The sequence below is a fragment of the Brassica napus genome, chromosome C2, assembly GCF_020379485.1.
Source record: "Brassica napus cultivar Da-Ae chromosome C2, Da-Ae, whole genome shotgun sequence".
NCBI classification, from domain to species: Eukaryota; Viridiplantae; Streptophyta; class Magnoliopsida; order Brassicales; family Brassicaceae; genus Brassica; species Brassica napus.
The window spans coordinates 7,407,210-7,428,863 of NC_063445.1; the positions used below are offsets into that span (position 1 = coordinate 7,407,210).

The window sequence follows — 21,654 nt, forward strand, 5'->3', positions numbered from 1 at the left end:
TGCAAGCAAGACTTCTCAAGGACCTAGAGCAGATCCGTGTGTTTTGAGGTCATGGAGAATCCAATGGGGACGAGGCTAGCAATCTAATATTGTAGATTAAAATTTCTTACTTATTTCTTTAGAATCATAACTATCCTTCTTAATTAGGTGGTTTCACATTTGTAACTGACTTATAAGGTTGTTCTCAAGTCTTATTTGATCCTAACATGGCAGAAATACAAAACTTCAAATCGAAGTAAGTATAGTAGGTTAATAAATGCATATATATTTATTGGCTAGCTCAAAACTAATTAGAATTTACGCTAATTTCTATATTCTTGTGTTTGTATGCTGTCACATGATTCCTATCACAGCATAATGAATTCAGACTTGGAGAGTTGATCAAGCTTGAAGACCTTTTCGTTTGCTTAATACCATATTTCATTTTACCTAATAATGTTGTTTTGCTTTTCAGAATTTTGCTAAAGAACTATTTATTATCAGTTTTATAATTATGCATCTTAGTAAAATCGAGCTTTTTAGTAATAAGACTTTTTATATTTAAAGAACCAAATCGATGTCCACATTAAACTTATAAAAAATCCATCTTAGAACCAAATCGAAGTCCACATTAAACAGACCTAATGTTTTCTTATCTTATAAATAACGAAATTAATAATCTCATTTCATGCATGGCGCGGGTTATCACTTCAATATTATATAGCCGTTGGATCAGGTATTTACTTAAAACAGCTTGTTTTCATCAGAAATGGCTTTTTACCACTACAAAATCCTCCTTATAAAACAGCTTGTTTTCTTGTAGTGTTCATGTATTTCATATCCATATCTTCTTTTATTGAGATTTTTTTTTATTTAGTGTGAGTGTTTGTCGTCTTTCACTATCTCTGAGCTGGTTCTTTGGGCCTGAAGTGTAAAAGCCCATCACGAGCTGAAGTGGGCTTTGGAAGCAAACCTACAAAATGGTGCAGTTTTGATTAATGAGATAAGGATCACGAGATATATCATCGTCTTCTCAAGAGAGTTTGTTACATTCTGTTACAACAGAGACGAGCTGAGAGCAGAGAGAATCATAGAGAGAGAGTCTTATCTTGGCGAAGATCGCGACGGAGACGGTGAAGTTCCAGCCGTGATCGGAACCGCAGAAGAATCTGATTACCGGGAGTTATTTCAGAGGTAGTCTGTACAACTTATGTCGGTGAGATCCTTGTATAAGTGTGTTGAAAGATACCGAGACTCTGTATTGATTCCAAAAGCTATAGTGATCAGTTGAGAGCACAGATCTCTCCCCGGACAGTAGGAAATGAAGTCCGGGTTAACAAATCTTGTGTGTTGATTGAGTTTTACGTTTTTGGCTAATCTGCGAAACAAACAAGAACAACATCGATCAATATAAATCAATCTCATAACGAAGATCAAGATCATAACACTAACAAGTGGTATCAGAGCGCAAGGTTATTGTGCAGGAGGTGATCGCGAGTGGTCGTGATCTAAGGCGTTACGATCCTAGGTGTTTGTGGATCTGTGTGTTGGACGAGCTCGGATCGTGATGGAGGCTGTTACGAAGTTTGAGATGGAGAAGTTCGATGGGAAAGGAGATTTTGGGATGTGGAAGTTCAAGATGTTGATGCAACTTGAGCTACAGGGACTCGGAAAGGTCTTGCAAGGTGAATCTTGTGAAGGATCATCTGAGAAAGATGATGTTGATTCCAAGGTGCAGACTAGAGAGGAACCTGATCCTAAAGCTAAAGAAAAAGATACTAGAGCGAGAAATCTGATATTAAAGGTAAAATCATATTTCTTGCCTTTAATATATGTTTCAACACAAAATCAATTGTTTATTAAAAAGGATAAAGTATATACTTATCTACTAGGTTAAGATCCGCGCCTTGCGCGGGATGAATATTATATATAAATTATTTTCAAGTATTCTATATTTTTTACATATTATGAAATAATAAATATATATTGAATAACTAAAAATTTATTAACTATAACGTATATAATTAAATTGATACAAATACTTAAATAAATTTTATTAATCCAGCCAAATATTTTTTCTATTTTATATGGCATAAAATTAAGTTTAAATGATATTAACATAGATATATAGTACATTTTTAATATTGACATCTGTTAAAAAATATTTTATACTCATATTATTTTTGATCATTTGCATTTATTTATAAAAAAAAATTAAATCAATGATAACAATAAAAAATTGTGGGATGTTTAATAGTTTTAGTAATTTATAATATTAAAAACATTCGATACAAAATTTAAAATCTAAATATTAAGTTGTCAATAACTGTTCAAAATGTTTATAAAAAAAATTCAAAGCAAATTTGAAATTAAAATACTTATGTATTTTATATGGTATATAATTTATTTTTAAAAACTATTAATATATATATATATATTATTTATTAAATGAGACTTCATACTTATGTAATTTCGTAATCATTTGTATCTTGTTATAACATAAATTTTAAACCATGGATCACAAAAATTTCTATGTGAGATTTTTAGCAACTTAAGTCATTTATATTCGTTTTTAAAAATTCAAAATATAAAATATACGAAAAAATCTAATTTTTTATTATATAGTTAATGTGGTTGTTTAATTTATTTTAATAAGTTAAAATTTAAAAAAAAATGATAGAGAATAGACTAATTTTTATCAAATCTTTATTATTCAAAATCATTAATTGTCATATATATACTTTAGCCACATTAGGTAATTCCGTGATTTTTATTTAAGGAAACAATGAAGAACATTAATGATTAATTTATGGTTAGTTTAATAAAAAGCTTATTATATATTTATATGGACCAACATATTTTTCTAAGGATTCTAAGAATTCTAAGAATGATTTTGGTGATGACATGTGACTACAAAATATTTTGTAATGCTTCTCTTTTAATATATAGGGGATAAGAAATTTTAGTGTAATTATTGACAATCTAGATGATTAATGCCCTGATTTTTCTCCAAGAATAATCCTAAATTTCATTTAAAGATTTGACAATTTAATTGATTGCATTATTATGAAAATAAAACCAACAAGGAGCGGGCGTTGGGATTTGGATCGGGTATTTCGGATATTTGAATATTTTGGTACTAGATGATAGACCTGCACCTTATGCGGACTAATATATATATACCTAACAAATTTTAGTTTTATTATTTATTTTTTGAAAAAATTCCATTTATTAAATTATATATACTTTAAATTATAAATTATATAACTTCAATATCCATATTGGTCATCAATGTATTAAATATATACTTTTTAATATATTTTTATTTTTGGGATGTTTATTTTAGATTAAAATCTTTTTTATACTAATAATCAAATTAGAAAACTTGAATTTTTAATAAAACACTTATTATACTTTTGGACTGAAAAGAATTCCAGTGATACTAAAATCTTTATAAACAGTTGTAATTCATAAATTATCAACAAATAACAAAAGTGAATAAACATCATATTGTATCAAAAATTTTACATTTTAAAATCGTGAGAAAAAAAAACAAAAACAATAAATTGGAAAACATTACCTTTGTATTTTCCTAGATTATACATATATGATGTTTTGTTATTTGTCGATTTATTTTTAGTGAAATTGCACTCTCTACATTAAGATTTAGACGTAATTAGGTAAATACCATTACAGACTGTTGAGAACTGTTCTGCAAATTATAAAGACAATTATGCACCAATCAAATCAATTATTGATGTACGCTCTAAAAGATTATGCAATCCGTAGGTGAAGATATTTTAAGATTTACGTATTCTTATTGATATAAAATATACGAAATACACCCTAGAGATCCTAGAGGGCTATAACGATATTTATCTCTGACATTTGCAAAAGGGTATATATGCATATTTAATTTGTACATTCATTATTAGGCCCAATTAATTTTGTTCATGGCATATATCTAATTTGTACATTTTTTTGTATTTTGGCCCAATTGACTTTTATTTTTATGTTATTTAATATTTTATCCTAGTTTTTCATGCTTCCATATCTTTAATATTTTAAATTAATTTTAATATATATTCTTTACTATTTTGGTTTAATGTATTACTTTGAATATTTCTGATATTTTGGATTAAAAACTAATTTGATGTTTGTCATGTTTAAATATAAATTAATTTATAGGAATATGATTATTTATATTCAAAATATATAAATTATTTAGCATAAGTATTCAATTTATAGTCTACGACATATATTTCAATGATGCTTTAAATTTAATATTAAATTCAATATTGAAATAATCTGTATTTAGATCAATATTTTTAATAAGAATCAGAAAATCTGACTATAATATTAACAATTAAAATCATAAATTAAATATAATATAAACCTAATTATAATATTAATATTATAATAATCTGAATTTAGATCAATATTTCCAATAAGAAATACAAAATGTGGCTATAATATTAGCCATTAAAATCATAAACTAAATATAAGATAAGTATTATTATAATATTATCAGTCAAATTTGCTAATATATTTTGTTAGTATATATTTATTAATTAATAACCTCAAATATTATGATAATAAAACATGACTATAATATTAACCATTAAAATCATAAACTAAATATAAGTTAAACTTAATTATGATATTATCAGTAAACTTGATATCTATTGTTAATTTATTTATTTAATTAATAACCCCAAATATCATATTAAATATGTATTTATACTTAAATTATAATTTAAATAATAGTATATATATATATATAGATCGGTAGAATTTGTCAATATTTTTTATTAATTAGTTATCTTAAATATTATGATACATAGATATATGTTAAAATAACTTTATAATATAATTTAATTAGGATAATATGTATATTAAAAGTATAGTGTATATACTAGTTTAATGCTTGTGTAACTTCGTTTTACGGTCACTGTATATACCTAACAAAATTCACAATCAAATCATATAAAACGTAAGATACAAAACGTCATTGCATGTATAATTGAAATAATGTTGTAAAATGTAAATAAAATTAAATTATTTATTTTTACATTTTACTCCGCGCAAGGTATTGCATGTATACTACTACCTAGTGTTTGTAGTAAATCTTCATCGTTCAGTAAGCGTTACATGATGGTAACTATATGAGATATATATGAATATAATGTAAATATATTCTTTCCTTATTGTAGAGATAAGCTCAAAGGCATCCTCTGTATATATTATTTCCTTATTGTAGAGATAGATATGAATATACTGTAAATATATATTTTCCTATCTACTCTATACGGTATCAGAGCGTATCTCTACAATAAGGAAAGTATATATTTACAGTATATTCATATCTATCTCCTATAGTGACATCATCATGAAAAGTGTGGAGTGGACTATATATATATAGCACACAAGTTCCCATTAATATTAGTTATCAATCAAGTTTAAGTTAAAATTATAGTTAAGAAAGAGATAGAAGCATGAAACTCAACTTCAAAAAAATGATGTATGTAAAAGTTCTGATTATGGTAATAGCGATATGGTTCGTACCCATGACCTACAGTAATGGAGCCGAAGCACCCGCTGGTGATGTAGCCGAGGCACCCGTAGCCAATGCATTCAACAATGATTGGTATGACGCACGAGCCACATTTTACGGTGACATCCATGGTGGAGACACTCAAAGTAAGTTTTCAATTACTAATACTATTAAATTAATGATTTATCCTAAAATTATGGAGAAAATGACAAGTAAGTCAAATCACTTCATAAATAATAGTATAGATTATCTTAAATATTATGATACATAGATATATGTTAAAATAACTTTATAATATAATTTAATTAGATTAATGATTTATCCTAAAATTATGGAGAATATGACAAATAAGCCAAATAACTTCATAAATAATAGTATAGATCTTAAATATTATGATACATAGATACAGTATATGTTAAAATAACTTTATAATATAATTTAATTAGATTAATGATTTATCTTAAAATTATGGAGAAGATGACAAGTAAATCAAATCACTTCATAAATATTAATTATCTTAAATATTATGATACATAGATATATGTTAAAATAACTTTATAATATAATTTAATTAGATTAATGATTTATCCTAAAATTATGGAGAAGATGACAAGTAAGCCAAATCACTTCATAAATAATAGTATAGATAGATAGATAGGAACATAGGACCTGTTTGGATATTCCTTATGGATTTGATATTTGTCGTTTGGGTTTGGGTAATTAAGATCAGGTTCGGGTTTTTATATTTTTCACAAAATTACATCTTAAAAATGATCAAACCGAAAATTCATAACTTATAATATTAGATTATGAAACAACCCCAAAAATATTCATGTATCACAAATTATGAATTGCTTAACCCAAATCCAAACACAAAGACAAAAAATAAATATTTGAAGATGAATTAACTGTTAGAGCGTAAATTTTGGTGTTTAGTTTGATTAATTTGAATGGTATCTTTTGATCTAGTTTTGGAACCGTGAATATTGAAAACCTTGACCGACTGCACGAATTAGACGATAGTGAAAGAAATATGAAAGATTTAAGTTAAAGTATATATATGATAGACAGATTTGAGTAATGATTCAAATTTGGATATACCTAATCAAGTTTGTGTATCTAAACTTGTTCACTATAGAATCCGATCGGATATTTTACTAGTTTTACAGATTTTGGTTTAGATATTTTGGGTTCAGATTCCGGGTAAAATATCCAAGTCCAGATACTAATATCTACATTTTGGGTGGGGCCTACAAATAGCAAAAGAAAGTCAAATCAAAGTGTGAAAGTTCGGCCCATTGTATTGTATTCTTCTACCAAGAACAGAACAAAGAAAAGAGAAACAGACAATTGTGTCCTCCTCCTTGTTTCAGATTACATCTCATAGATGCTACTAGAACCATTTGCCCGACACGCTTCCCACGTGTCAGTCTTCCTCCCACAGAAATCCACTTTGTGGTCTTTTTCTGTTTTCTTTTATAAAAAATAAACAGAATCCCTCTTTCTTATCCTACTCAATAAAATATCTGAAACGTAGAGAAGAAGGTAGAAGAAAAGATGACGACGCAGAAGAAAGAGATGGAAGTGGTGAAGGATCTCGACTTGGAGAGATACATGGGCCGTTGGTACGAGATTGCTTCTTTCCCTTCCATTTTTCAGCCCAAGAACGGTGTTGACACTCGCGCCACCTACACCCTCAACCCTGACGGCACGGTTGATGTCTTGAACGAGACGTGGAACGGTGGCAAGAGAGCTTTCATCCAAGGCTCGGCATACAAGACTGATCCTAAGAGAGACGAGGCTAAGTTCAAAGTTAAGTTCTACGTCCCTCCTTTCCTCCCTATCATTCCTGTCACTGGAGATTACTGGGTGTTGTATATTGATCCTGAGTACCAGCACGCCGTCATCGGCCAGGCTTCAAGGAGTTATCTTTGGGTATGTCTTGTTGTGTTTTGTCTCTTTATGATGAATATGATAGAAAAAGCTAAGGATTGATATTGAGTATGTGGGATATGTGGTGTAGATACTGAGCAGGACGGCGCATGTGGAGGAAGAGACATACAAGCAGCTGCTGGAGAAGGCGGTGGAGGAAGGGTACGACGTCAGCAAGCTTCACAAGACCCCTCAGAGTGACACACCACCTGAGTCCAACGCTGCTCCTGACGACACCAAGGATCAAATGCTAAAATAGACCACAAGGGGTCAAAAAATCTGATATAGACCTATTGTTTTTTTATTTTAATAATGAATTAAAAATAAATAAAAACTAGGGAGAAAAGACCATGAGACCTAATAACTTAAACATATTTATTAACCTATGCCATTGCAATTCTACCCAGATTCTGATCCAGATTCTGACCCGGATCCATATCCAAACCCGATCCAACTCTAACCTTAGTCTTCTTCTTCCTCCTCTTTTCTTCTCCATTAATGTTCTTTCACCTTAAGAAAAAGTAAAAAAATTTCTTTAACCATCCTCCAATTTTCTCTTTCTTAACCCAAATCGAACAACCCATACTCATATTTAATCAATTATATCTTATTTAGAATCAAATTTCATCTTTTATGAACGAGATTTAAAATAAAGAAGAACGCGAAGTATAACTAATACAACTAGTATAACTCCAACTGATACGGCTAGTACAACTCCAACTCATACAACTAGTACAAATCAAATTGGTACAACTAGTACAACTAAAACAAATATAACTAGTAAAAATATATTGAGTATAGCCAATATAGCTGATACAAGAAAAACGTGTATAATTAATAGAACTTTACAATAATTTGGTGATTTTTATTTTTTTGTTATCAGCATATAAAAATGATAGAAAAAGGATAATTTAGAACCAATAAGACATGTTGGTCTAATCTTTTCCCGCCTGCATGTATCAAATACATGAATTGTATATTTTTAATAATATTTGAATTGGATAATGATTTATTTACAAGTTGTACAAGTTACACTAATTGTACTATTTTCGAAAAAAACATCATCATCTTTTTGTTCTCAAAAAGTAGATGTGGATACAAAAAAGTATTCAACCATGGTTCCAAAAAACACGAGTCACTGGAAAAATAAAAATAAGGAAGCGTCGGCGATGAGTAAGAGTGACCATCATCAATGGAGAAAAAGATGGTCTCTATTGTGAAGAAGAGAGATGCCGCATCGAAAAATAAAAAAGATGCAGTGAAGAAAAAGAGAGATGCGACAAAGAAGAGTGTAATCGTGGCGAAAAAAAGGAAGCTCGACGGTGGTGTCCATGGTGGGTCTTCGTCAAATCCAAACAAACAGGCTCGGAACTGCAAGAGAGAAACCACATCTCCACCGGACCCTCAATGCGATCTTTTCCCGGAACCATCAATGGCTTCTTCATTTCAGCCCACTAGTAAGCCCCATAAATCATCAAGTCAACCCAAAAATTCAGATGTATTTTGGTATAACTAATGCAACAAGTTCAACTACACTGTAATATATAAGAATAGTACAACTACTCGACATTAGTGTTTCAATCAAAATATTTAAAATAAGATACACATTCAAAACGTGATGCATATTTAAAACAATACTAAATTAAATAACAAGTAGTTATACCAGTTTTCTAGTTGTATCGGCTGTGCATAGTTGTACTAGTTTTTGAGTTGTACCACTTTGTGCATAGTTGTACTTTGGCAGTAAAAACCAAAATATTAGTTGTTCCACATAATAAATATATTTACCTCATTTGTACCACTTATTTATGTTTTCATGCCTTTGCCCGGTTACAATGAAATCATCAATTTTGTAAAAATACATTTCATGTATGTTTTCCAAAAATTATGCGGACAAACAAGTTAACAAACCTTAAAAGTATAAGGTATATCATGTAAACTTCTGGAATTGTGTAATAACTTATATTTTATTTTTCCAAAACTTAAAATAAATTAAGAGAAACTTTCTGAGTACATACCAATTGGTATATCAAATTGGTTTTGTCAATTTCTAAAATATCAAAGTTATACTAGTTGTACCAGTAATACTCATCAAATATATAATAAATATTATATCAATTGTGTATATATCTAGTTTTAGGGGCTGTACCAATATTTTACATCATAGGTTTGTAAAAATATGTTTGATGTTTGTTTATCATAATAATATGGCTAATGTAGTTAATAAACCTTAAAAGTATGAAATATATAATGTAAAATTAGGAGTATAATATAGTAATTTAACAACAATCTGAAAATTCTAAATAAAATAGATGAAATTTTCTCATCATATACCAATTAGGATATTTGCTTGTCTATTTTATATGTGAAACATGATTTATTAGTCGTGTCTAGTAGCTACATATTATACATAAATTATAACATTTATATACGAGTTATACCAGTTATACAATTTTTAACAAGTTTAGTTGTACGAGTTATATTAGTTATATTCAGTCGAATGAGAGAATAAAATAAGGAAGATTGTGTGGCTGTTAATTGTTCAGGTGCTTGAAATTAAAGAAAGAGAATGAGAGAGAAAGAAAAATAATTATAAATTCAATGGCCAAGATTAAAACTGGCTAATGTTGAGTTATCATTAATGGCAAAACCGTCATTTATACAGCCCTTGGTCCATATAGATTAATTTTGGATGTTGTAGATTTTTTTTAAGGCATTTGGTCTATATCAGATTTTTGTCCCGACACCAAGGGTGTTTGGTGGTTCAAATCTATGTTCGGCAAATAGTTACAGAAACACAAGAACTTCGTTCACCTCCTTTTACTTCCATTGCTTGTGTAATAATATTACTACCCCTTATGTTTACTCTAGTAATCATCGTTCTGCTTTTGTGTAATTTACGAAGAAGAATATGTTACTGGATCAAGTCTCTTAAAATTATTATGCAATCATGTTTTTGAAACACACATGTATTCTTACATGGCTTTGTGAATGTCTTTCTTCTCGTTATAAATTAATTATGGATTAAATTTAAATGTGTAATTAATTTCAAATATATTAAGTTGTATTCCAAATTTCAGAATAACTTAATTACCTAAACTAATATTAAGGTTGTTTCAAATATATTATTGGTATTGACATATTTCTATTTTAATTATAATCTAAAACTATTAAATAGATATACATTTTTAGTAGTATACGTATATGAGATTTCGTGTGATCAAACGGGTTCTTTATCTTGTCTATGTAATAACCAATCAATAAAGGTTGAAAACAATGCTAAACAATTGTTGAAGAACCATGATATCCCCTATATATTAATTGAGGATCTTTTAAAAAAATTAAAATCTTAATTTTGTATTAATTAAAAATACACATCATTCTATGTGGCACTTTTAAATGCTTTCTAAATCCTATTTCTAAGAATTCTAGAGCACCTAATATAAACTATAGTTTAATATAATGTTGTCACATATTTACATAATATAAAGTTATCTATTCTTTCTTTAAATGAAACCTATGTAATTACCTAATGTGATTAAAATATATATGGCAATTAATGATTATAAATAATAAAGATTTGATAACAATCTTTACATTTTTTTATCATTTTTTTTTATTTCTTTATTATTAAAATAAATAACACAATTACATTAATCAAATAAAAAAATATAGATATTTTTGTATATGTTGTATTTTGAATTTTTCAAAACGAGTATGAATTATTAAAATTGTTAAAAGTCTCACATAAACTTTTGTGATCAAAGTTTGAATTTTTTTTCTATATTAAAATATAATGATTATAAGACCATATGAATAAATAATTTTATTTTAATAGGTTTTATGTTAATATATATGAATCATATGAAAATACATACTTATATTTTGATATTTGCATTAAAAATATATTGAAAAGTTAATATTTTAATTTTGAAATATTTATTATTTTTTTAAATGATTATAAATTATTGAAACTACTAAACATCCCACATTAAAAAAAAATCATTAGTGTAAACTTTTGTTAAACAAATATGCAAATAATCATAAAATCATATAAGTAGAAACTTCATTTAATAAATATTCATATTAAAAGTATACTATATATCTATGTTAATATCATTTAAATTTAATTATATATCATATACGATAGGAATCGTATCTATTTCTTTTAACTTGGAAAATCAGAGACTTGGGTTGTAGAAATTGTTGATGTTTCTTGTAGGTTTCCTCATACATGGGAAATTTTACCTTTTATTAGGGTTTTATCCCTTTGATTTTATGTTTTCTTACTTTTTTTAGTTGGTTGCAGGTTTGATGTAGTCATGGCTGAAATAGAGGTTCCGGTGTACTGTTACTGGAACGGTTGCATCAAGTATGGCCCTGAAGGCGTATACTATGAAGGAGGATCCACTCCTAAAAAGATTATCGTGCACCCAAAGATTGCATTAAACAGATTGTTGGATGAAATGTATATGCTTACTGGAGTAGATGTTGTTGATAAGCAGAGATCCAAAGTTAAAATATTTGGTAGGTAACCTTCAGTTGTTGGAAAGTCCACGTTTCAGTATCTTCTTCTGCCCGTGATGAACAACCATAGTTTGGAGACAATGCTTGGGGTTCCTAGCAAACATCCTTCTATTAAAATGTCGAATTGTATTTGGAAGTCAAACCTGATGGAGTTGTTGATCCTGCTGCCTGTTCCTCGAAACGACAGAGGACTGATATATTTGTTAAGTTAGAAAGGGATAACAGTAACATGATGACTGAAGACAAAGCAGATGCTGTGGCGCTGGTGACAGGAGATACCATCAATTCGCATAAGGATTTGGAAAAATACTCTGGTTCTGGTGTTTTAAAACCTTGTATTTCTAGTTTGTGGCTTGACGATCATGACTTGCGTGTAGGATTGTGCTTTAAAGATGTTGATGAGCTGAAGAAGGCAGTGGACTGGTATTCGATTAACAGGCAGAAAGAGTGCGTAGTGCAAGAGACTGGGGAGGATGAGTGTATGTGATGTGCCGCAGTCCACGGATCATTACATGGAACTAGCTCAGCATGGAGTTCATGACGTTCTGAACATTTCAACCAAGGTTCATGTTTTTCACCGTGCCAGACTTGAGTTGGATCATGCCAGACTTGAGTTGGATCATGTCACAAAATGATCGAGATTTCTCTCTTTTGGTTCGATTGGCCCATACTGCACGTACCGGCGACCGTACTGATGGACTGATCGACCCTTTTGATCAGTTCATGCACTTTGATCAGCCAAATCTCACTAAGGCAAGGATCCTTCACCTTTCCGAAGACATAGGACGCACTTGGTCCAGTTTGGCTCATGATCCGGACATGGTGGCTTATACGGACAGTCCCACATCCGCCATTCTCCTTACCGCGGTCCATGCTTCAGGATACAACGAACCTGGACAGAAGCCGATCAGTCACATTTAATAATCTGTCTTTATTTTGTTTAATGACTAGATCTAGATCTACTTTTCTGTTTAATTCCTAGATCTACAAAATTCTATAATATGAAACTCTTTCATTTTAATAAGGAGAAATCGAATTTGTCTAAAGCTTTTGAGTTAAACACATTGTTCTTCGTTTAAGAACTTGTTCTTAGTTTCTTGGTGAGTCATATCCAAGTAAACACTTCTCTTTTTCGTTGGTCTTGTGAGTCATATCAAGCAATGGATCGAGATCTTCATTTGGTGGACTTGTGAGTCATATCAAGCACCATCTGAAGTCGGGAATATCGAAGGCCAATCCGCATCCTTCGTGAGACCCTTCAATCCAACTAGTTCTCCATCCGGAGTTCATATCAAAATCTGATTGATTCGAGTGAGCCGATCTTAGGGTCCTTCGGTATGTATGAGTGCGTTAGATGGAAATGCAAGTGAGTCACTTGTTGCCACTAGAATGGAAAAGCACGGACTTCTAGAGATAGTCAAGTATACTGGTCCTCATACTTGTTATCTCAAAAATCCAGAAGATTTTGAATCGGAGTTTGATGCAGATGAGTTTGAACGTGTGGTCAGGGTGCATCCCACGAAATCATTTGCAGAGTTGAAGAAGTGGTGGAAAGATAAAAGTGGCTATCTGCTTGAAGATAAAGACGTCCGAGAGGTGAAAGAGGAAGCGATCAAAACTGTCTTTGGAGATTGGGATCAGAAGATTTGCCCAAGTTAATGTCTGCCTTTTGTTCATCTAAAATGGACTGCTCGTGGACTGGAGATATGATGTATTTCCCAATCCTAAGTTTGCATCTTTCTGTGGGGTGTTCACAGTCCATCCAAGGGTTTAAGCACTGCAGACCTTTGATCGTAGTTGGTACCAAAGAGTTGAAAGGAAAGTGAAAGGAAAGTACAAGTTGAAGTTGAAATTGATGATTGCCTCAGGGTTAGATGCAGCCAACCATTTTTTGCCTCTGGCCTTTGCGGTGACCAAAAAAGTGTCCTCAGATAGTTGGCGTTGGTTTCTCAGTGGAATAAGAGAAAAGGTTGTTGACATGAAGCAGAATTAAGCAGCTAGACTTGAGAATTAAGCTCCAAGACTTGAGAATTAAGCTGCCAGACTTGAGAATTAAGCTGCCAGACTTGAGAATTAAGCTGCCAGACTTATAAGGTTTTATAAAGCTTTTATAAGGTTTTATAAGGCTTTATAAAGGTTTTATAAGCTCGAGTTTATTGAAGAGAAGAAGAAGAGAGAAGAATATATTTTATTATATTGTGTACTGAGGTCACTTGTCTTTAAATACTTGTACCCAGATCCACAATTTGAATTTCAAGTGAATAGAGTTTCTCTCAGATCTACTTTCTCTCTCTCTCTCTCTCTCTCTGTTCTTCAATGTTCTTCATCTACATCTCTTTATCCTCACATTCTTTCATGGTATCAGAGCAAGTAAGCTCCCGAGATTCATTCTTCTCCACTCTATTCTCTTTACTTCCACAAATCTCTGATTTTTCATTTCTATTTTTGGTAAAGTTCATCCTGTTCTTGAGTTGTTCTTCATTCCCAGAAAAAAAAAAATGGAAAACTCATACACGGATGTCTTTAAATCTGTGTCTATTCCGGTTACCCTCAAGGGAACCAACTACTTACTGTGGTCTAGACTTGTCAAAACCGCTCTTGGAGGCAGAGGTCTTTGGGAGTATGTTGTTGACGGCAAAGACACCAAGAAGACCATCCTAGGAGAGGATGGTAAAGAAGTTGTTGCTGCGGCTGAAGGAGGTGGAAAGACAAGTCAGAAGGATCTCATGGTCCTTTCCATCATTCAGAATAGTCTTGAAACCTCTATCTTGGAAGCTTACTCCTACTGTGAAACTTCCAAGGAGTTGTGGGATACTCTCCAGAAGGTATATGGAAATATATCTAACATCAGTAGGGTGTTTGAAGTCAAGAGGGCTATCAACACTCTCAGTCAAGAGGACACTGAATTTTCCAAGCATTTTGGGAAGTTCAGATCGTTGTGGGCCGAGTTAGAGATGCTAAGACCGGCCAGTCTTGATCCGGATGTACTTAATGAGAGAAAGGAGCAAGACAAGTTCTTTGCTTTGTTGTTCACTCTCAACCCGGGTTATAGTGATCTAATCAAACACATTCTAAGAAGTGAGAAGCTTCCATCACTTGAGGAGCTTTGTGCTCAGATTCAAAAGGAGCAAGGCTCAGTGGGACTCTTTGGTGGCAAAGGAGACCTTATCATAGCTAACAAGGCTGAAGGAAATGATCACAAACATGAGGGCATAGCTAACAAGGGGTATTACAAGCCAGAAGACAAGAAAGTGTGGGTGTGTGACCATTGCAAGAAAAAAGGTCACGGCAAAGACAAAAGTTGGATCCTTCACCCACACCTCAAGCCTCAGAAGTTCAGGACACCTTACTCTGATGCAAGGGGGAATTTCTCTGGTGAAATGGGCGAGCCATCTACTCCTCGTCCCATGAACTCGGTTGCGGCTGGAGAAGGGAAGACCTTGGGATTCAGTGGCTGTTCTATCATGAGGACTACCCAAGATGAGACAATCAAGAGGTCTGACCTTGATGCTCTCATCAAAGCCCTCAAGGAGAACTCTGGTAACACACTTGGTTTATCTTTGAATGCCTCTTATAAACTGTCCAATGCTCTTGTTACACCCTTGAATGCATCTGATAGCTGTAAGCCAGTAGTTATTGATTCTGGAGCTTCTCACCACATGATTAGTGATGCTAGGTTAATCAGTAATGTTAAGCCTGCCTTAGGCAATGTTATGATTGCAAATGGTGACAGCATACCAATAAAAGGTGTAGGAAACTTGAAACTATTTGAGAAAGATACTAAAGCATTTTATATGCCATCTTTTGCATCTAATCTATTATCTGTCAAGAAGGTTGCCACTGATCTTAACTGCAAGGTTATTTTTAGTCCTAATGATGTCGTATTTCAGGATATTGAGACTCTTAAGATGATCGGAAAGGGTGTTACTAAAGGGGACTTGTACCTGCTTGAAGACACCACGACTAGATCATGTTTACCTTATGCTTTTAGTTCAATCTCTGTCTTAGAAAATGATGTATTGTGGCATGCTAGGTTAGGCCATCCCCATTCTAGAGCACTGAACATGTTATTGCCTAATGTTTATTTCAAAAATGATGGATGTGAAGCATGTATTCTTGGCAAACATTGCAAGACCGTGTTTCCCAAGTCATCTACTATCTATGAGAAATGCTTTGATCTTATACACTCTGATGTCTGGACTGCACCATGCACTTCTAGGGAAAATCATAGATATTTTGTCACCTTCATAGACCAGAAATCTAAATATACATGGCTGACTATGATACCATCTAAAGATAGAGTACTAGATGCATTTATAAACTTTCAGAGCTACATAACTAATCAGTTCAATGTTAAGATCAAAGTATTCAGGTCAGATAATGGAGAGGAATATACAAGCACAGCTTTCAAATCCCACTTGGCCAAGCATGGAATAATCCATCAAACCAGTTGTCCTTACACTCCACAACAAAATGGTGTAGCTGAGAGGAAAAACCGACATCTGATGGAAGTGGCCAGGTCCATGATGTTCTACACCAACATGCCTAAGAGGTTCTGGAGTGATGCAGTCATGACAGCATGCTATCTCATCAACCGAACTCCAACACGAGTCCTTGATGATGCCACACCTTATGAGGTATTGAACAAAAGAAAACCATCTATTGACCATTTACGGGTATTTGGGTGCTTGTGCTATGTATTGCAAACAGGTGATCATAGGAACAAACCTGAGGCCAGAAGCACAAAGGCAGTGTTCATTGGGTATTCTACCACTCAAAAAGGTTACAAATGCTACTCTCCAGAGACAAGAAGAGTCTTAGTATCCAGAGAGGTCAAGTTTGTGGAATCTAGAGGCTATTATGAGGAGAAGAGTTGGGACAATCTCAAGGATCTATCTCAAGGGGCCTCAGATAGGGCAAACAACCTACGAATTATCATGGAGAGCCTAGGTATCATCATGACACCAAATAAAAGAACTACTAGTTCAACAAATAGTTTAGATCAAGCCAATGGTATGGATGCGGCTGAAGAGGCTTCTCATCCTAATCCTGAAGGGGGGAATCAAGAGGATTCGTCTACTGGTCAAGAGGAACCATACATGGGTCAAGAGGATCCGCAGACTACTGATCAAGAGCAAGAGGTTCATGATCAGGATGAAAGCCAACAACAAGAGGAATCAGATCAACAAAATGAAGTTGAAGCTGAGATTGTTGGAGAGGTCCAGCCGCTTAGGAGAAGCACAAGGGTGAGAAAGCGTCCATCAAATTGGAAGTATTTCAACAGTCAAGCAGTAGCCCATCCCACTCAAGCAACTTGCTCCCTTGCTTACTATCCAAGAGATCATCAAGCCTTCATCACCAATATAGATCAAGAGTATATTCCGAGGACCTATGAGGAGGCAATGGAGATAAAGGAATGGAGAGACTCAGTAGATGATGAGGTCAGTGCCATGATCCGAAATGGAACTTGGTTTGAGAGTGAGCTCCCAAAGGTAAGAAGGCTGTCACAAGCATGTTACTATTCACTATCAAGTACTTGGCTAATGGGCAACCAGAAAGAAAAAAAACCAGACTTGTTCCAAGAGGCTACACTCAAGTCTATGGTGAAGATTACCTTGACACCTTTGCACCAGTAGCTAAGCTTCACACGATACGGATTGTACTCTCATTGGCTGTGAACTTAGAATGGATCTGTGGCAAATGGATGTCAAGAATGCTTTTCTACAAGGAGAGTTAGAAGATGAGGTCTACATGAGACCACCACCTGGTATGGAACACCTTACCAAACCAGGAAATGTATTGAGGCTGAAGAAAGCCATCTATGGTTTGAAACAATCACCAAGAGCGTGGTACCACAAACTAAGCACCACACTCAATGGAAGAGGTTTTGTCAAGTCTGAAGCTGATCATACCCTATTCACCCTCACTAGCCAGCAAGGAATCATTGTCATTCTCATCTATGTTGATGACATTATCATCACAGGCAGTGACAAAGAAGGGATCATCTCGACCAAAGCGTTCCTTAAGGCTTCATTTGATATCAAGGACTTGGGAGAGCTCAAATACTTCCTAGGGATCGAGATGTGTAGGTCTAAGGAAGGGTTGTTTCTATCTCAAAAGAAATACACCCTTGACTTACTAAATGAGGCTAGAGATCTTGGTGGAAGAGCTGCCAAAACACCTCTAGAGGAAGGATACAAAGTGATGCGTGAGGGGGAGATTGAAGACAAGCCATATGAAGATGTAAATCACTATAGGAGAATGGTGGGAAAACTCATTTATCTTACCATTACCCGACCAGATGTATGCTTTGCAGTAAACCAAGTAAGCCAACACATGCAAGCTCCCAAGGTACACCACTGGAACATGGTTGAGAGGATTCTCAGGTACCTAAGAGAGGCACCAGGCCAAGGAGTATGGATGGGATGCAATAGAAACACAAAGAATGTTGGGTACTGTGATGCGGATTGGGCAAGAGATCGAGTTGATAGAAGATCAACTACTGGATATTGTACCTTCATTGGAGGCAATTTGGTAACATGGAAGAGCAAGAAGCAGAAGGTGGTGTCTTGTTCAAGTGCTGAGGCAGAATATAGAGCTATGAGGAAGCTCACAAGCGAGTTGATTTGGATCAAGGGACTTCTTAAGGACTTGGGAATTGAAGTTACAACGCCAATCACGATGCATTGTGATAACCAGGCTGCTATACACATTGCTAGCAACTCAGTCTTCCATGAAAGGACCAAACATATAGAGGTAGATTGCCACAAAGTGAGACAAGCCGTGGAGCAGAAGATCATATTGCCGTGCTACACAAGGAGTGAAGATCAGCTAGCTGATATCTTCACCAAGGCAGCAAGCACTAAGGTATGTGAGTTCATTCATCCAAAATTGGGACTCACAGACCTATCATGTCAATGATCTCTCCTTCATGAAGTGTTCTACTCTTTTTCCTTGACTTGGGTTTTCTCTCAAAGGGTTTTACCTAGTTGAGGTTTTAATGAGGGAATACTTCATGGCTTCCAAGCTTGACTTGTTCCACATGGTCAAGCTTGAGGGGGAGTGTTGACATGAAGCAGAATTAAGCAGCTAGACTTGAGAATTAAGCTGCCAGACTTGAATTAACTGTCAACTTATAAGGTTTTATAAGCTTTTATAAGGTTATAAAGTTTTTATAAGGTTTTATAAGGCTTTATAAAGATTTTATAAGCTCGAGTTTATTGAAGAGAAGAAGAAGAGAGAAGAATATATTTTATTATATTGTGTATTGAGGTCACTTGTCTTTAAATACTTGTACTCATATCCACAATTTGAATTTCAAGTGAATAGAGTTTCTCTCAGATCTATTTTCTGTCTCTCTCTGTTCTTCAATGTTCTTCATCTACGTCTCTTTATCCTCGCATTCTTTCAAAGGTCACACAAAGAAAAGGCCTTTGCCTCATCTCCAGTCCCCACCCGGACATACTCGCCGCCACCCTGGGCTTATCACAGGTTCTGCCTGAAACAGTTCGCTTCCCAATTGTGTCGGGGTTTTCCAGGCTCTGCTCACCTTTGTAGCCTTGTGAAGAAAGCTGGATCGACAAGTCAGAAGGATGAATTTGAAACCCACAAAGAGAGTATCAAAAGGGAAAACCCAGAAGCTCGGAGAAAGTTAGACCAAATTCGCGAAAATCAGTGGTCTCTGATACATGAGACGGACGTCGAAGATACGGAATCATGGAGATAGATACTGAACATCTGTTTTCAGAATGTGGAGGCTTTGAGCTGGCTGATCATGTCCTGACAGGTTCTGTTCTGCTTCTGTTTGATGAGCTGAGAGAGTATTTTGACAGGAACATTCTCTTGTAAATTGCGGCGATGTGTACACCAAACCTGTCACCAACAAGCTTCAAGAGTTCAGGAAAGCTTCTGTTACTTACGCTCTAGTTCCGTTAGACAACAACGCGTTTCAGGTCGCAGCACCATCAAAAATTGATGAATGACTCAACCTGCTCATGCGGGGACTTTCAAAGCAACAAGTTCCCATGTCTACATGCTCTAGCCGTCTGCAAGAAGCTGAAAACCAACCCTTTGCAGTATGTAGACGACTGTTACACTTGTGAACGGTATTACAAAACTTATGCTGCCACTTTTTCTCCTGTTCCGAGATTGTTTCCTCCAGTCATTCCTCCGCCTGTAGTACCATGTAAGTCCCAACGCAAAACAACTCCTAAGACGACTAATAAAAGGAAGAGCTGAGAAATGTAGATTTTCATCTGAATCGAACCGGGCATTTTGGTATGTTTATGTAGTAGTATCTTGAGACTTTCGGAAGTATGGTTAATCCCGGTTTGAATTTTATGATGTAGATGCTGTAATGGAAAACAGAACGTGTGTTGGTTTTTTGTTTTTTTTTTTTGGTATGGTGTATGGTTCTTAAATCTGTCGATCCCATGAACCGATACAAAAAAAAACTGAACATGTTCTTCAATTATCGTTTCTAAGGTTCATCTCTCGTCGATCGGTAAAAACAAAATTTGTATGGTATGTTATCCTTTGCTCTTAAACTTTTTTTAATCTGCAAGGAGGTGATGCTCCTTCGAGAATTATTTTGAATAACGAGATTACAAAAGAAAACTGAAAATAACGAACCACAGAATAGTCTTTGACCACCGGTACATATGGAACTGGAAGATAATCACGAATCTAGTGTGTCAAAATGTCATCCTGTCAAGGGACCTGCAGTCATTCCGCATCTTTGTGGTATCTTGTTATCATCGCATGCCCGGCGGAAATCGGTAAACAATACAAACAACAATAACATGTTGTAGGTTAAGCGAATCCAGTTTGTGGCTCTGGTATAAGAAAGCTTTTTTGGTAATCTGCAAGGCCGTGAGGTGAGTGCGATCCTAAAATCCACATTAGAAAGTTGTGTGTAGTGTTGTGTATAATAAGTTAAAAAAAGAAAGAGAAGATTTGTGTGTACAACAATATCCCAAAAGCCAAAACAAGTTTCAGAGAAAAAATGGACTTTATTGAATATAGATCCGAATGTTTTACCAAGATGGAAATGGGAAAAGAAAATCTAAAGAAGAAGGACTCGCAGAGGTGTGTGTGTCGAAACATTGTCATGTCTTTGTCCTTAAGGTGAGCCTCCAAACTGAGAATCAATCAAAATAAAGAGTCAGACTGAAATGGTAAGTGAAGAGTTTGAAGTCAATAGGTTAGTCAGTGCTCAAATATGTCAGTCTCCTTGTTCTCATCTCTCATTATTTTTTTTGGTTTTTGATATTTTCTCTTCTTCTCATCATTCCGATCCGTCGTCATGGATCTCGGCCGCTCAGTGGGTGTCTACGCGAAAAAAGTTGTATGATGTATGACAATCTAATTTAAAGATCGCACAATTATGAAAATATTTCTTGGGTGGGCCTAAAAAATGGCAAAAGAAAAAGTCATATCAAAGTGTGAATGTTTGGCTTGGCGCCATTGTATTTATTCTTCTACGGTTCTACCTCCCGCCCATAAGAACAAAGAAAAGAGACGACATTTGTGTCCTCCTCTTACCATTTGCCCTACAACGCTTCCCACGTGTCAGTCTCTTCTTCCACAGAAATCCACTTTGTGGTTTTTTTTCTGTTTTCTTTTTAAAAAAAATAACAGAATCCCTCTTTCTTATCCTACTT

General features: G+C 33.9%; 1 protein-coding gene and 1 long non-coding RNA gene across 3 annotated transcripts; one reads left to right on the forward strand and one right to left on the reverse strand.

Annotated features, from left to right (window-relative positions):
- Positions 1-718: 718 nt before the first annotated feature.
- Positions 719-1,954, reverse strand: LOC125581505. Its single transcript, XR_007319126.1, has 2 exons — positions 1,432-1,954; positions 719-1,357 (listed from the first exon to the last, which is right to left on the reverse strand). It is a non-coding gene; the product is annotated as an uncharacterized LOC125581505 (long non-coding RNA).
- Positions 1,955-5,436: 3,482 nt separating this feature from the next.
- LOC106417544 (temperature-induced lipocalin-1-like) lies at positions 5,437-10,346 on the forward strand. Of its 2 annotated transcripts, XM_048747070.1 has the most exons (4): positions 5,441-5,679; positions 7,071-7,468; positions 7,557-7,706; positions 10,217-10,346. In XM_048747070.1, exons 1-4 carry the CDS (start codon positions 5,475-5,477, stop codon positions 10,250-10,252), a joined length of 789 nt encoding a protein of 262 aa, XP_048603027.1. In that variant the 5' UTR covers positions 5,441-5,474; the 3' UTR covers positions 10,253-10,346. The 2 variants fall into 2 exon arrangements, with proteins under 2 accessions (XP_048603028.1, XP_048603027.1); XM_048747071.1 differs by lacking the exon at positions 10,217-10,346 and having other exon boundaries at positions 5,437-5,679; positions 7,557-7,739.
- Positions 10,347-21,654: the final 11,308 nt, after the last annotated feature.